The sequence below is a fragment of the Colletotrichum chrysophilum genome (assembly GCF_026319265.1).
Source record: "Colletotrichum chrysophilum strain AFK26 chromosome Unknown scaffold_12, whole genome shotgun sequence".
NCBI lineage: Eukaryota > Fungi > Ascomycota > Sordariomycetes > Glomerellales > Glomerellaceae > Colletotrichum > Colletotrichum chrysophilum.
Window position 1 is genome coordinate 146985 of NW_026517299.1, and position 16694 is coordinate 163678.

At 55.5% G+C, this 16694-nt stretch overlaps 4 protein-coding genes across 4 annotated transcripts; 2 read left to right on the forward strand and 2 right to left on the reverse strand.

Moving 5' to 3' along the window:
- Window positions 1–4931: 4931 nt before the first annotated feature.
- Window positions 4932–6472, reverse strand: COL26b_002414 (uncharacterized protein; the record flags this gene model as incomplete). The annotated part of the gene is made up of 2 exons (XM_053175335.1): window positions 4932–5890; window positions 6199–6472. 2 exons carry the CDS (start codon window positions 6470–6472, stop codon window positions 4932–4934), a joined length of 1233 nt encoding a protein of 410 aa, XP_053040641.1.
- Window positions 6473–8445: 1973 nt separating this feature from the next.
- On the reverse strand, window positions 8446–9553 carry COL26b_002415 (uncharacterized protein; the record flags this gene model as incomplete). The annotated part of the gene is made up of 2 exons (XM_053175336.1): window positions 8446–8519; window positions 8584–9553. The coding sequence occupies 2 exons, from the start codon at window positions 9551–9553 to the stop codon at window positions 8446–8448; spliced, it is 1044 nt and encodes a 347-aa protein (XP_053040642.1).
- Window positions 9554–11076: 1523 nt separating this feature from the next.
- On the forward strand, window positions 11077–12394 carry COL26b_002416 (uncharacterized protein; the record flags this gene model as incomplete). Its single annotated transcript, XM_053175337.1, has 2 exons — window positions 11077–11150; window positions 11221–12394. 2 exons carry the CDS (start codon window positions 11077–11079, stop codon window positions 12392–12394), a joined length of 1248 nt encoding a protein of 415 aa, XP_053040643.1.
- A 2505-nt stretch (window positions 12395–14899) lies between these two features.
- On the forward strand, window positions 14900–16593 carry COL26b_002417 (uncharacterized protein; the record flags this gene model as incomplete). The annotated part of the gene is made up of 4 exons (XM_053175338.1): window positions 14900–14996; window positions 15054–15133; window positions 15196–16155; window positions 16264–16593. The coding sequence occupies 4 exons, from the start codon at window positions 14900–14902 to the stop codon at window positions 16591–16593; spliced, it is 1467 nt and encodes a 488-aa protein (XP_053040644.1).
- Between the last annotated feature and the right edge of the window lie 101 nt (window positions 16594–16694).

Consider the following 16694-nt stretch of genomic DNA (forward strand, 5'->3'; position numbering starts at 1 on the left):
TTTGGGTGTCGTTTCCCGGGGGTCGATGTCGTCGGCGGCTGCGGGAGCGGGTCTCGATTCGGGTTTGGCATGCGTCAACTCGGTGTTGTTTTCGACTTCATCGCTTCGTTGCTGCAGCGCCGGCTCCATTGGCCAGGCCTACTATGCCTCGGCGGGTATACTTCTTAGTTATTTTGGTGTTTGGCCAGGAATCAGAGATGTCGACTGGAATGTGGACTCGCAAGCGAAGGGGCCCAGCAGTCAGTTGGTGGTCGGTAGGAGGGTCAACGAATGTACGGTCGCGGACCAGTGCCTGGCGCGGTCATAAAACGCAGACCAATCTCGCTGAACGAGACCGAGAATTCGAAGTTCGTGGAGTTGGAGTAGGGGTTTGTTGTGTTTGCCCGGCGGGAGTTCGGGAGTCGGGTCAGTCGAGTCCCTCTCGAATCGAGTGCCCAATGAATGTGCCGAGAAGGGAGCGCGAGCCTCAAAGCCAGGAGACAGAGACACACCAGACCACAAGCAATGCGGATCCCGGATTTGCACAAGGTTGGTGGCAGTAAGAATTGGGGCAGTAACACGACAGCCAGCAACGCAGCGGGTAGCTGACTGAGTGTGTGTGTGTGTGTGTGTGTGTTGTGCGTGACGAAGTGGTAGCAAGAGTGACCGACTGGCTCGGACGACTTGTGGACTTTTTTGGTGGCTGGCTCTCCCCCGAAATATCTCGTCCAACGGTTTCCTGGTAATAAAGAAAAGCAAGGGGGCCTTCTGTGGGCAATTAACGACAAGGTCAAGCAATGGAAAGGGAATACAGAATCCACAATCCACACTCACACACGCGCGCGGTCTCTCACAGAAGCTCTCCTGGGAAGGGAAGAGGAGGGAACCTAAGGCGACATCTGGCGGCTCAAGGTGACAGGAGGGAGAGAAAGGCAGTCTTGGGACAAGACAATGACTGGGACTGGGACTCGGGAGGAATGAGAAAAGAGGGTTTGGCTGGACGGCAGCAGAGGGGATTGGCCTGTCAGGCGCGACGGGTGATGTGAGTGCTGCTCTGGTTTTGTCGTTTCATCGAGGGGCCAAGGACGCTGAAACGCTGGGGGGGATGACTGGTGGTCCCAGTATGAAGGGTGAGTGGGCTGAATTTGCCGTAGTACAGGTGGTTCCAGCAGTTGCAACCTAGAATGAGTGTATGGGGCCGTTCTCCGTTGCCTCCAGGCACCTCCTTATTGCTGTGTACAGCACTTTTTTCCGCGTGCTCGGGGTGGAAGGCAAGGGCATCGGTTTGGACCTCAGGACCTGTCTCGCTCGTGACGTCCCGTCTGGCCTGCCTGGTTGGAGACTTGCAACACAGCATCCACACCGGTGGAAGGCCTAAGATAGGATGCCTAACTTCCTAGCGCAGGTAGACCGTATTATTCGTGGACGAGCCTTAAGGTAGGAACGCCAGCGAGGTAGTAGGTTGGTGAGTACTGCGATTTAGCCAAGACCACCGCGGTGGTGCGTTCCTCTTCCCGTCCCTGTTCTGGCCGCCGATCGGTGTGGTGGGCAAAAAATTAAAATCAAGAAGAATGCGGGATGTGCACAGGGGCCGGAGGGTGAGAAGAGGGGGGGGCGATGATCAGATGAGATGGGGTTGCTCTGGCACTGGGGATTTGCGATTCTCGACTGGTCTGGAATGAATTTGTAGAACTAAGCGGTCAAGGTCTGCCAAGTATGGTTGCTCTTCAGAGACACGTCCAAGTCGACGGCCCCTTATGTCATTCCAGCGTGATTCTTCCTCCCCGGCTTCAGTGTTTGTGATGGCGATGGGAGAGGAGACGCCGAAAGCAGCAGGTGATGCCATCTATGTACGCATTTCTACGCATTATGTCCAACCATTCATTACTTCCATGGCTGACTACTGCGTCAATTAATATGATGGGATACCCAGGACGGAGCAGAGGATGACAACATTTCATGGGCCCAAAGGAGGGGGATGGGGGCTTCAATTTCCCAGGGGCAAACAGCGGCCAAAATAGAACACGCCCATTCGTCACTGGGCCGTGTGTGATATTGACCTCCCAAGTTCTTACTGAGTGCCTACCGCCAGAAATCCCCTGCAATTCAATTGCTTCTTCCAGGTTGCCGGCAACTTTGCTTGCACCTGACGCGTCCGCGTCGACATCCCCTATTTCTGGCATCAACCAACGGCGTTGCCACTGTTTATCTTTAACCACACTTGTATCCAATGACCGATGGACGATCCGCCCGCCCCGGCTGGATTCGATGACCGCGCCGCTTTCACCTCACCCACCCACCCACCTGCACTGCTCCTGCACCTGCACCTCCTGCACCATCCACCGGCACCGCAGAAGATGGGGGCAGCGGGAAAAGCTTGGGATGAGCAAGCTACTTTCTGCAAGGCACAGCACCGCTAGTGCGCCAACGACACCCGCGAAACCCCCCAATGTGCCAATCACGTCGCCGTCTAGCCCTGCACCGAACAAGCTTCCACATCTGCACGACCCCGTAGCCGCCGCCAACCAGCGGTCCAGCTCAACGACCGGACGCCAAAATCCCCCCCCCACCGGGCGCTGTGTTGAAATTGCTTGCCTCGTAGTGTCTCCATATCCACCAGTCAATGTCAATTGTGTGCATGTTTTTTTTTTCCCCTCTTGTGCAAAATCTCCCAGAGCTCGCTTCCTGCTCCTTGCCATTTGCCGGGTATTACCGAGCACCCAGCCTGGGGTCAAGCAAACGGCAAAAACTCCACAACTGAGCCGCCCAACGGCGGGGACGCACGTGAGGATCGGGCTGACGGCCTGGTAACAAGACATCAGCCGTCTCAGATCTGTTGTGCAGATCTTGGTTCACCATCATTCATCCTCCCCCCCAAAATCGCTTGCAGTACCTTCCTATCGGACAAGCCCAAACTCTCCTAACGCCAGCTGTAATAAAGATAGACAGGGGGCGGCGTCGTGCTCACGGCCCACCAGGCTTTAAACACACAGACGTTTTCCCTTCTGTCCGGGTCGGGTAGTCGAGGACGCGAGTCCAACCACATATCGCCTCCCGGGAGATGAGACTTCTCTGCTGCTTGCTGTTTCTCACCACAGGTACGCCTTCGTAATCCGAGCCTCTTTCAGGCCCCTTCCAGAGCATGTTCAGCTCTGTCCTGAAGCTTCCGTCATCAATATGGGCATTCAGTATCTACGTACCTAGATGGAAGTGCACCCTACATGCAGGCAGGTTGTGGCATGCATATCAGAACCAAGCTTCCATCCTACCTTACCTTCCCCACGTCTTGGTCCGATCTTCTGGTTGTCGCCATGCATACACGGCACGGTCGTAGCTGAAGCCGTCCGGGTGTCGGCTTCTCCCGGCTCGGACACTGACAGCCAGGCAGACTAGCATAGGAAACGCCTTCGCTCCCAAGCTCCTCCCTGACCTTTGTCTCCAGTTTCAATACTAACAAGTTGGTTGCCAACGAAACAACTGATTAGACACAGTCACACCACAAGCACACACAAGTAATGCACCAAAGTGCTGCGTTTACCCCAACTAGAATTCAATTCTCCAAGGTATATAACAAAACACAGCACACCACACCCACTACAACACCATCAATGTTTCCAATTCTATACAACCGTGTTCAGTAGGGCTATAAGGAGTCCGCCACACACTGCCTCCAGTCACAGTTGTTTACCCCTTCATCCGTAGAGATGGAGCCAAAACCCCGGGTGCCATTCGTTGCACATCCCGGTGGTTATCATTTGTTTTGTGCTTTTTGGGGGCGTCCTGGACCCCTTCTTTGTGTAATTGGTGCAATGCCATTACCAGAAGAGCGTTGCCCCTGTTGCTTTGTTGATCCGGTTGCACAGCGCTTTTGTCTTCGCACCCCACTCGCCGTGGCAAGAGGTTTCACAGATGCGTATCCACGGTGACCTTGGTCCGGTTCAACTCCAACGTGTGCACACGGCTTAGAAGAAATCGGGTAAGCTTGGTATGTAGTGCCAGTCTGGTTGCAGTCCGGCAGTATCCCTACTCTCTGGAATGACCTGCATAGGATATGGGCCTTGCATCGTTGTTTGAGGTGCAGTATCGTCCCCAGCTCTTGTGTAGCGTGCAATGTGCTGTTGCTGGTCCCAGGTTTGTGGCCACAAAGAGGGGGTATCTGTTGCTTGGATTTCGAATCCACTGAACCATTTCTGAATGACCCAGTTGGCGCCCTTGGCATTGTCGGCAGTCTTCACGTCATGAGCAGGAGACGGCGTTCGCCCCACAAGACCACCCGGCTCCTGTGGTTCTGGAATATATACATAGTCCTGTATCGGGTTTTGGCCCGGCGCATCGTACGGAGAAAGGCTACCAAGACAGTCCTGCTAGGCCGGGACCATTACGCCAAGTAGATGCGCATCAGCACCTTGCGCGTCGTTCAAAGGGTCCATATGACTTCCAACAAGGAATTGACCCTCCTAGGATGGCACCATCCCATGGGGTTGATGTGACCCGGGCATATTCTGCATTTGCATCGGACGCTGAGCCTGGGCCATACCGGGGCTAGCTTGATGGCTCGGTGGTCGCTGACCTTGTGCTATGCCTTGTTGGCCAGGGTGCTGGCCTTGCGGGCGGGCCGGCGTCTGGAATGCCGGCTCCTTCTTTGGGTCAACGTTGGGAAAGAGGGCTTGCAGCTTGTTGTAAAGCTCGGTGAGGTAGCTAGACCTTTCTTGGCGGTCCGTAGTCGGGTCCGGATTGTTTTCCGCCACGTCCCCAGGCGGAGTTTGTAGACGGACTTTCAGCGTCATGTTCAACGGCGGGGAGGAAAGGTAAGCCGGCGACGGCGGTACTTGGACATTGCCTTTCCTATCTGCCAAAGCAGCCAAATATGCCAGGTTCGCTTGAAGTCGTCGCATACAACTAAACACGACGTCAGCTTTGGAAACCATTGAAGGATCCTGTCGCTTTGAAACTTACTGGCTGTAGTCCTGTTGGACTGCGGTTTCCTCTTGCGAGGGCTTCCTCGCTGGGTCACCCTCTCCTGTTGGCGCAGCTTCCTTCTTCAACTCGGTCAAAGTGTGTTGTAGTTGCATTGACTCGTACAGCAGTTCTTGGTTGATCTCAAGCAGCAGTGAAAATCGTTCCTGTTCCCGTGATTCGCTGCCAGGGCTCAAGGGCGTAGACACCGTGGAGGTGCCATTGACCGTCGCATTCTGGTTGTGTGGGGGAAAGGTCGGGGTTTGGGGGGTGGTAACAGAGGCCGCGAGCTGCTGCTGCTGAGGTGCTGTCGTTGCCGGCGGCTGGCCGTGCGACGGGGCCTGTGGAGTTGGGAATTGAGATTGCTGCTGCTGTTTTTGCTGTTGGTGTTGGGCGTGTTGCTGTTGCTGCTGCTGCTGTTGGTGTTGTTGTTGTTGTTGTTGTTGCTGTTGCGCCTGTTGCTGTTGCTGCTGACCAGGTTGTTGTTGCTGCTGAGGCGGCTGATGAGGTGGTTGCTGGGGTTGTTGAGGTTGGCCTTGCTGTGGATGTTGCTGCTGGGGCTGGCCCTGCTGCTGCTGTTGGGGATGTTGCGGGTGCTGTTGCTGGGCGTGCTGTTGATGGTGTTGCTGCTGCTGTTGCTGATGCTGCTGATGCTGCATAGCACTGTTTGGTGACCCGTGACCCCCTTGCGCCGCGCTCATCGGTCTTTGCGGTGTCGATCCCAACGGCATCCCACCAGCGTTTGCCTGCCCTTGTTGTTGCTGTTGCTGTTGCGCTTGCTGTTGCGCCTGCATACGCTGCTGCTGTTGCTGCATCATGATCTGCTGCTGCTGCTGAGGCGTCATGGCCGCGTTCATCGGGAAGCCCTGCATTCCCCCAAAGTTGGGATGTTGGCCGCCCGGCGCGGGCATGTTACCGCCGTAGGGATTGCCCTGATACGGGTTTTGGAAGGCCACTGGCAAAGACATTGAGGTTAGCGAACGCGTGTTTCCGTGTTCAGATGATCAAGAGGCACTGCGACTGCGCGTTGACGACGTGTTCTTCCGATGCTGCGGGTGCTGGTGGTGATGGTGATGGTGATGCCGATGGGGTCCAGCCTGAACAGCCTTGCCGATGACATCTCGCCACGACGGCCGACACGGACCCCGTGAGGAGGCACATGCGGCTTCAGGCAGCGTCATCAGGCGCAACGCATATACGAAAGTCTGCTGGGCAGGTTGGGCGTACAGAGGGAGAGACAGGACAAGGAAGGGGAGAGCTTACTCTGACCATTGGCGGCCATGTGCGGCATGCCGGCGTTCTGCATCATGCCTGCAGGACCAGCGCCAGACATCATCGCAGGATTGGGACCTCCGACAAAGCCTGGCTGGCCACCAGACATGCCAGCGAATTGGTTGGGGTTGTACATCATCTGCTGGCCTGGCTGAGTAGGGCCAGAGCCTTGCTGCATATGAGGGTTCTGATTTGGAGGTGGGGCGGCGTTGTTGAAGGTCGGAGGGACATTGGAGACCTGAAAGCCGTAGCCGGGAGCGTACATGGCTGGGACGGGATGATGGGATGGGCGCGGAGCTATTATTATTATTATGGTTTGGGGGGGGAGGGTATGGGGCTTGACGCGACGTGCCTGCCCAGGGGAACAGTTCGGGCTAGGGTGCTGCGACAAGCGTTGAGGTAGCAATAAACTTAGACTCCAGGCTCTGTCTGGTCTGGCAAGTCAGACACGAGCTGGTTTCCTGGCCGGCTGACTGGCTGATGGATTGACTGGCTGGTCGGGGGCTGGGCTAAGCTGGGCGGAAGAAGTGAGGGAGGACGCGGCACGGTTGGCGGCGGCCGCAGCGGGCGACGTTTCGAGGTGTCGACCGCAACAAGGAAGAGAGCGGCGCGGCGGGAGGAGTGCGTGGAGCGAGGAGAAGAGGTCCTGGCCTGTCCGGGCCGCGGGTCGACCTGGCTGGTCGGTTGACTGGCTGGTTTGCTGCTGCTCGACGTGTGTGATGAGCGGTGGAGAGCAGGGGTGCCACCGGTGCATCAACGGTTAAGCTTGGGCGATCTCTCAGATAGACAAAGTGACAGGCCGACAACCAGCAGCTTGGCCCAGTAAGAGAGCGATTCGACAAGCCGGCAACAAGTATTGCGTTTTAAGGTACAACCATGCAAACGACACGGATCCAGCTGTCCCTTCAATGCTCTCGGGGGTGCCTGGCTGGATGGTATGGCGCGTGGGCGTGCCTGGGATAGGGCTGGCGCTGTTTGTCTCGGCTTCTCTGCCGTAGGTACTCCTGTCTGTAGAAACTCTTGCGACTTCAAGGTGCGCAAAGAACGACAGAAAGGTGCACGGGGGTGTGAGATGGCAAACTGGGGAAGAAGAGGGCTGAGAGATGGGTACGGTGAGTAGGGATGGGGTGCCAGGAGACGGTAGTGACGTGGATGGATGGACGGGGCGCCAGATGGAATAGTTGCTGGTGAGAGATGAGGCGCAACGAGAAATAGAGATTGCCGATAATGGTTTGCGCTCTGTGTAATGGAACCGCGTCCGATGGATGGCCCGGCACGCGAACCCAGTAAGACACGACTAGAACAGGCAGTCGAGAACGGACAGTTTCTGGGTTGGGCGGGTTGATGCTTGATTCAGTGCCAATGCCGAGCTTGATCAGGCCGGGCAGTCAAGGTACCAAGGGGGAAAGTACCCTCGACGGGATGCGAGAAGGAGTGACGAGGGAATCAAAGGCAGATCCGTCGTCTTGGTGCAGGTGACGGCGCGCGTGGAGCAGCAAGCGGAGAATAGGTAAGGTAAGGTAGAATGGCGGACAACCGTGGAGGAGGTGCGGTGAGCAATGGCTTCGGTGGCGGCGTCGATGAGGTGCGGTGTGGTCGCGGGCCGGACGTCCCTGATTGCCCTGCTGCAGAAACGACCTAAGCGTCAACGTATGGGATAGGTATGTGAGACAAGGCAGCGCGTGTGTGATGGGTGTGTGGTTGATTGATTGACTGCGCGCGCAAGAGGCAGACCGGTAGCAGAGAAGAGGTGTGTGTGGTATGTGTGTGTGTGTCCATCAGGCATTCGCGGCAGGAAAAGAACGCAGAAACGAAATTTTTTTTGGCTTTGGTTTTCTTCCACCCCTGTGAGTCGTCTGGGAAGGGGCCACAGGTCTGAGAGTGTGGACACTTGGCCGGCTGGGGCAGGATTCGAAGTGGGGCTGCGTCCGAGGCTAAACAAGGGGAGGCACCGGCAGTGGAGGCTAACCTGGACAGCCGAGGCGTCGCTGACTGGTCTGAAGACATCCGCACCCAACCAGGGGGGTGCCTGCAGCCATCCAGGGTCAGGTACGCAGTACACCTGTCACCACGCAGAGAGCGGTCTTGGAGGGCACTTCATTAAACATCATTCTCACAGCTGAATGATCATTTGTACGTATACAATAAGCATTGATCCAGGGTTCTTCTGGTTGAGCACCAAGACCTTCATCAGCAGAAGTCGACTGGACCTGCCCGTGTGTCTCCAGCTACTAACTCCTAAGCCGCATATGTCGTACCGTATGTCGAGTTCCCGAAGACAACATCAACGAAATGCTGGGCTATAATCTCGTCTGCAACAAACCACCCACGTCAGCCGAGAGACGAGAACCAAGACCAACATGAACAAATGCTTACCTGCACGCTCCGAAGGGTGCAGCTCGTCGTACCACAAGAACCCCGCCATTGGTTCCGAAGAGTCGACGCACTCGCGCGTAACCGGATCGCAGACCCTGTATGTGCCCGTCACGTTCGCCGGCGGAGGCAGGTACTTGGATGGTTCCGCGTGGATGTCTCGCAGCATACTGTGGACGTCGAAGATGGAAAAGCTCGCTCCGGGCCACCTCTTCTTGACAAGCAGGTGAAATGGCGCCCCGTAGTCAAACATGGTGTTGACATTCGTGGTGTACTCGAGCATTTTGTACTGGTATTCCGTCGTGTTGTAAAGCGTCTTGTTCGGCCAGAACTGGCTGTCTCCAAAACCTCCACCTTCCACTGCTGCGTACAAAGGAGACTCCTCCAGAGGTGCCAGGTTCAGGAGGACGAAGTGACGGCCTTCCGTCTCGTAAATGTTGTCAAACACCTCCCAAATGCAATCCACATACGTGGAAATGGTCGTTCCAGGTGCCTGCGAGTCCGTCAGGAAGGCACCATAACCCAGGTCGTTCGTTCCGATCCACAACGCGTAGACCGTGTTGTTCGCCTGCCTGTTGGGGTACAGAGATTCGAATGCGATGTCAGCCTTGTAAGCCGGTATCTCGTAGTCCATCACTGAGGGAAACGGCTGGTTGATGGTAGCGAATTCTCGTGAGATGATCTCGTTAGAACAGGTAGCTCCAGCCACGGCATAGTTGTTGTAGTTCGCGTTTGTGGCCTTGGCGACGAAACGACCCCAGGCATATCCGCCGCTCGCTGTCGAGTTGGATTCCCCAAGTCGAAGTCCCGGGGGCGGAGCGCTGCCGTTGTTCCTAGCGAAGTAGCTTAGGCGCATCTCGTCAGTGTAGCTGTCGCCAAATGTTACCAAGTTCTCCAGCTTCTTCAGTCCGCACTGCGAGGCCGCGGCCGCCGCTGCTGCAGAGACGAGAGCTGCGATTGAGAAAAACTGCATGGTCGCTGTCGATTGGATGGTACCAAACACGAGGCGACTTGAAGGGCCGCTGTGATTACCACGAAATGGTGGGAAGCTCGGAGATGAGGCAACGGCTACATCTCCACGTTTGCAGATGGGCACCGTCTTCATATACGATTCCCGACAATCCTGTTCGACTGCGTCATGGCAATCAACTGGGCCGTTAATCCGGCAGAACGGAAATGGGGTGCAGACCGATGGAGAGACGGGCAGAGAAGCGCCGCCTATGAAATGGGTTAGATCATGTCTGGGACCATGTAATCCACGCCTGTCTCCGCGTGCTAGGATCCAACGACGAACGATAGCTGCAGCTTTTTGTCAAAAAGATGATGGCTCCTGTAAGTTCCCCAGATCTGACCAGGGTCATAATGGGAATAAGTGAGGGGTAATTGGAGTCTTGGATGCGCTCGCAAGCAATCTGCCCGAGAGCTCCATGGACGTCACATCAAGAAGCACTAGCTTGTCATGGATGGGGAGGTCGGCAGAGGCTTCGATTCGCGCCGGTGAGAGTGGAGGGGAAAATATGACTGGGACGTCGGAATGGCGAGGACCAACAGACTGCGCAACCGACTTGGCGTGGTTGGTCTGCTGTTATCGAGAAGCTTGTCCAGACCGTTGTCCACGACCTGCAGTCGGTTGATGAGAAAGATGGCTAATCAGCCTAAATTCGCCATGATCCGCAGCCCTAGGCCAGCGGGGAGAGCCGGCCTTTAAGCAGGCCGTCAGCCGTCTCAAACTTGAAGCTGGATATCGCAAAATTTGTTGCGCTAGAACGATGGAGGCCTTCCCAGAAGATATGTTCAACAGGTGGGAGGCGTAGACGTAATAACAGGCGAGACACAACTCGGAGGAAGAACGTATCGCAGGCAGTCGACACCGGCTCCAAACGTGACCTCGCAGCTTCTCTTTGGCCAAGGTCAAAGTAAGATCGAATTTGTGGTTGAGCTAAAAGGATATACGTGGTGCAAGGCTTTTTTCACGCCTTACATTTCACCGGCTTTCGAAGATTCCAAGCTGATGTTGTTCTCAATGCAACTATAATCCAGTTGATTAAAGTCTGTCTTAGCAATCAAGTCCATCCCATCTCGGCTTCGGCTTGGGATAAGGTAAGGTCGGTCACGTCCAGTATGGCGGAATCGGCTTCGGCTTCTTTTCCGCGGTGACAAACCGTTGACCCGCCCACCCCACTTCAGAACGAATTCTCGATTGGGCAATCGTCTCTCCCAATGAACGTTGCTCTCTTTTTTTGGTGCGGGGCGGGGACATCGGATGCAATCATCGTGATTGGTCAATCCATGACCGCGGGGCAGACAGCGTCGCCCAAGTGCCGTGCCGATGCTCGGGGAGAGGATCCAGTTCTTGAATTTGTGATCCGTTGACTCAGCTAGGGTCTTGATACAACTTCGAAGCTGGGAATCTCAGTTTGGACTTTGGATATAAGACGGCCGAATACATCGTGATAGCAGTTGAGCAGATCAGCAATCTCAACTCGTATCTTCACCATGTCGCCCTTCAACTTGGAAAAATGCGCCCGCCCAAACGTTTTGGCTCTCGAGCCTTATCGATGCGCCAGAGAGTAAGTCTTGCTCTCCAAACTCACCCTACACTTGCATGAGATTTGACCGGAAAACTGACACCCCTGACAGCGACTACAAGGATGACGGAACGAACGTCCTTCTCGACGCCAATGAGAATGCCTATGGCCCGTCGCTAGAGTCAAACTTTGAAGCGGGAAATCTGGGCATCGACTTCCTGGGCCTGAACAGGTATCCTGACCCTCACCAGCCCGAACTGAAGCAGCTGCTCTGCAGCCTACGCAACACCCACACCCACACAACCAAGAACCTCGGATCCGAGAATGTCTTCGTTGGCGTCGGCAGTGACGAGGCCATCGACGCTTTGCTGAGATGCTTCTGCGCCCCCGGCAAGGACCGTATCCTTACCTGCCCGCCTACCTACGGAATGTACTCCGTCTCGGCCCAGATCAACGACGTGAGCATCGTCAAGGTGCCCCTGAAGCCCGCTCCCGAGTTTGCCATGGACACGGACGCCATCCTCGACACTCTCAGCAAGGAGGACAACATCAAGCTGGTCTATCTCTGCACACCCGGCAACCCCACCGGCTCCGTGTTGTCCAAGGATGATATCAGGAGGGTGATGGAGCACCCGACGTGGAACGGTGTCGTCGTTCTTGACGAGGCATACATTGACTTCGCGCCCGAAGGCAGCTCCCTCGCCGAGTGGGTACTCGAGTGGCCCAACCTCGTTGTCATGCAGACCCTTTCCAAGGCCTTTGGCATGGCTGGCATCCGTCTCGGCGCCGCCTTCACGTCACCGCCGATTGCCCGCCTCCTGAACGCGATGAAGGCGCCGTACAACATCTCCAGCCCCACGAGCGCCCTCGCATGCTACGCCGTCTCCGAGAAGGGTCTGGCGGTCATGCGCGACAACCGGACCAAAATCCTGACGCAGCGAGATCGCATCATCGCTGGGCTTCCCAAGATCCCAGGTGTCGGAAGGCTGAGGGGCGGTACAGAGAGTAACTTTTTGCTCTATGAGATGCTCAACGCCGAGGGTAAGCCGGACAACGTCACGGCGCTGGCGGTATACGAGCGCTTGGCCGAGAATAAGGGCGTCGTCGTCCGGTTCCGCGGCAAAGAGCATGGATGCTTGGGTTGTCTACGCATCACGGTCGGCACAGAGGATGAGGTCACGAGGTTCCTGTCTTCCATCGAGAAGACGCTGGCCGAGGTTCGTGGTGCTGGACGTCAGGCGGACGAGGAGAGGAAAGAAGTGGCGGCGAACGGGGTAGTTGCTTAAGCAACTTTTGGACGAAAATGCATATACAGATAGATGATAGACAATCCAGTAAATCACGAAGCCTGCAGCCATGGAATATTGAACCACGACGAAGCATCTGCGAAACGTATCTTTACAGCAGAAACGACGATGAAGTCAACGACCAGAGCGAAGGGGGGAAACTGTTCAGGCTCAACGCAGGTTGACAACAGCCAAGAGAGCATCCCATCAACGGCTCTTCATCTTCATCTCCATCTCGCTAGACAAGCTAACAAAGACTGAAAAAGAGAAATCCAACCTGGAGGCAGTGTAATCCCAGGTCAAATCCAAGGTTCCAAAAATTGCGCGGCCTTCACAGGCCATGATTTTAGTTTACTTTGTTTTGTTTTGTTTGGCTTAGTTTGTTTTGGCTTGGTTTAATTCGTTTTTGGTTGGTTTGGTTTTACTTGGGGGCTTCTCTTCATGAGTTTTTCCTCCTTTTTTTCTCTCGGGGGTTTTTTTCTTCTTAACTTGTTTCTTCTCGTTCTTATTTGCTGCAATTCCTTCTGCTTAGCATTTTCTCGTGTTTCTTTTTCTGCCCGTGTTTGAGGATGAGGGAGGAAGTGGGTTTCAAAGCCTTGGGAGGATGGGTGAGCCTTTTGAAGAATTTCAGAACCTGCCGGGTCCGCATCCGGTGTGCCATCAAGTTCATGAGCATCAAGGGAACCAGCCAGTCAACTTTAGTGAACCAAGTCAGCCAGGTGCTCGGGATCCAGTAGGGCGGTAGCGGACCATGCATGTCGTCGCGGGAACGAACCAGCAGGGTGTCTCGGAATACACGGCCAGGAAGTCAGTTGCGGGTTTCCGTTAATACCTAGACATCTATCGATTCACAGGAGCAGCGAGACGGCGCCAGTGGGCCACCCGAAATCGCACCTCCATACCTAACAGCGGACAGAATTTGGACCCAAAGCGGGCGGCCGGTGGGATCGAGCCCGTGTTGGTTCGTCACCGTCCCCGAAAGCGGTCCCTTTTTTTTTATGATACTTGGTCGCCTTATGGCTACCCTACCGCAGTTTTGTGCCAGACCCAGAGTATTAACTCGGATTGAGGTTGCATAGGTGCAAAGCCTCTCCCAATTAGAGGCGGCTAAAATTGGTGCGCCGCTGTTTCAAATGTCGAGTCCAAAGTAACGGTAACCCGAGCTAGTGGCTCTCAAGTAGATCAACGCTAAACAAGCATCCAATCAGTGGGCCAGAGTCACTCACTGGCACCTGGACAAGCTTGTCGGACGAGCCGATCTCCCATGAGCTCCCATGGGGGTGCTGGACAGTCAGGGGGCCTGCACCAGTCGTTTCTCTCCAGCGCATGTATGGATTCTCCATTCAGCGCCGAGTTCATCGCAACTGCTGACTCTGCGTCTCCTTTCGGCGGCTCCAGGCTGGAGCTCTGCCGCCGCCGTGCCTCTTTCAGCCATCAAACTTGCGTGTGCATGACTAGCGCTCCTCTTCCGCTGGTCAGCAACGAATGTTTTTCAAACGTGGTGGCCCTGTTCTCGCCAGCTTGCTTCCCTGCTCAATACGTGCTTGTGGATGGGAAAGAGCAAGCTCGACCAAGCAAGGGCAATGTGAGGTGTGCCTGGGTCTCAAAGGAATCAAAGAAAGTGGAAGGAAAGCGTCGACATGGGACCGTGGGTTGGCAACTTTGGTAGAGAGAAGGGACGGAGGGACTCGACAACAAGCCCCTGCACCTTTCCTTGTCTTCTGCAATGCCAATGAAATGCCAATGCGGGGAGCGTAAGTGCCTTGCTTCCCCCACAACCCTCCAAGCCCCTGAGGTGGTCCGGTTCTTGACGTTTTCGCCTTAAGACGGCCGGGCCGCCGGTTCATGAGCGCCTTCCCGCCCCTCATCCCTGGTTCCTGCTCCTTACCACGCTCTTTCCGCGACTTTCTGTGTTCCTGACGTGCCCGTGTGTGTTCATCGGTGCTGGAAACTACATACCTTCCCAGCTTGGTTGTGGATCTGCCATCGCCATTGCCTCCGGTAACTGGTTGCCCGCTTATACGCACCACAGGACAGTCGTTCATTCCTTGCGCAACAGCAGCTTCGTTGATCTGACGCTGCTTCCTACCTTCTCTTGCTCGTTTCGGTGTCTTCCCCTGCCTTCCAAGTCCGAAAGAGGCAGCTAACACTCTCGTTTGTGGAAGTCACCAGACTCCTTCTTTCCGTTGCCATAAGCGCTCCCCTCAAGGCCTTGGGGTATATCTACCCAACCTCACCTCCAGACATCCATCTTCCTCCAACATCTCCCATCCAACATCCATCCGACTGGCACACGCTCTCTTTTGCTTTGCGATAGCTTGGCTTTCCATCTTTACCCATCTCTAAGCGTCGTCCGTCCTCTTCAAATCATCGAGACTGGCTTGCCCCGTCTACGACATCCTCACGTCAACGGCCAGGTCCCCGGCTTGACATCAGGACGGCATCTATTCTGGAACCGACTTTCATCTGTTGATCTTCCAAGTCTCTCCACCACAAGTCGGCGGCATGGTCTTCTTCAAGTCAGCCCTCGTTGCGTCTGCAGCAGCTGGTGCTTTGGCGGTGCCTTACACGCAGCCCAACACACTCGACCTCAACAACACAAGTCAGCGATACCCGCCTACCACCACCCTTCAAACAACTTTGCTGACCGGCCTCCCAGATTCCATCAAGGCCGTTGCCGGCAGCCTTGCTCATGGCGCAATGTCCTACTACAATGGCAACGTCTCATCAGACGCCAAGGTACGTCGACATCCACCACCTGTCCTCTGCCCCGAGGTCCTCACTGACACATGTATTTCCAGATGGTCGGTGACCTGCCAGAACCCTATTACTGGTGGCAGGCCGGTGCCCTCTGGGGAGCCATGCTGGACTACTACCACTACACTGGTGACCCAAGCTACAACGAAGTTATCGCCCAGGCCCTCACTGCCAAGGTCAACACAGGACCCAACTTCGACTTCATGCCCCCAGAACACGCTTCGGAGGAGGGCAATGATGATCTGGGCTTCTGGGGCTTTGCTGTCATGGCCGCTGCTGAACGCAACTTCACTCAGCCAAATCCAGACGCCCCGTCCTGGCTCCAGATGGGCATCAACATCTTTGATTCTTTGGCATCTCGCTGGAACACAACTCACTGTGGCGGCGGTCTATTGTGGCAGATTTACGAGAGCAACCCCAACGGCCTGAACTACAAGAACTCAGTCAGCAACGGCGGCTTCTTCCAGCTCGCTGCACGACTGGGTCGCGCCACTGGCGAACAGAGGTATTTTGACTGGGCCAACAAGGTCTGGGACTGGTCAGAGAAGGTCGGCTTCATCGACGCTGACCTGAAGGTCTATGATGGCGCCGACTCTCGCGACGAATGCACCAAGGTCAACCCTCTCTCCTTCACGTACTCCACGGGCATCTACCTGTATGGTGCGGCCGTCATGGCCAACGCCACTGGACAATCTGTCTGGCACGATCGCGCGGTCAAGATGTTGGACACCTCCAAGCACTTCTTTGGCCCCTTTGAGAACAGCACAAACATCATGTACGAACCTGCGTGCGAGACTGTCGGCACATGCAACACGGATATGAAGACATTCAAGGGATATCTCTCCCGCTTCATGTACAAGTCGGCCCAAGACTTGCCTGAGCTCAAGCCCGAGGTTCTCAAACTGATGACCCCCACGACCCAGGCTGCTGCCAATGCCTGCACCGCAAATGACACTGGCGTCGTCTGTGGCCAAAAGTGGTACGTTGGCGGCAATGATCAGTCCGTAGGTCTCGGACAGATGATGAGCGCTCTCGAAGCTGTACAGGGCTACGCCGGCGATTCCGCCAACGACATTGATTCCAACAAAATCGAGCAGGCTATCTTAACCTAGTTGGTTTTGAACGACAAACTGCATGCTTCTGCCAAGGGGTCACTGAGCGCCAATGGCAACTTCGACCTTTTGCAGGAGAACATTACTTCGGGCAAACTCAACATCGATTCTCGTGGAAGCCAACCCGGGGCAAACGGTTTGAAGACCACCATTGATTACGAGGTCAAGCACCAGATCAGGCTCAAGGGCGACGGCTCTTTCAAGGCAGGCTTCACAGACCAAGCGAGTTTCGGCGAGAAATGCAATGACGGGCATCGTCTTGTCCTCGGCGCTTGGAACGTTGCTGCGATTGTTGCTGGATCGCAAGTTCTCTTCTGGGGCATTCTCTGATCTGATGCCAGGAATTGGTGCAACTTTTCTGATGGTTTGAATGGCCGGGGCGTTTGGCTGGATGAACAGGAAAAAGGAGCACGGAGTATTGTTTAATAGTT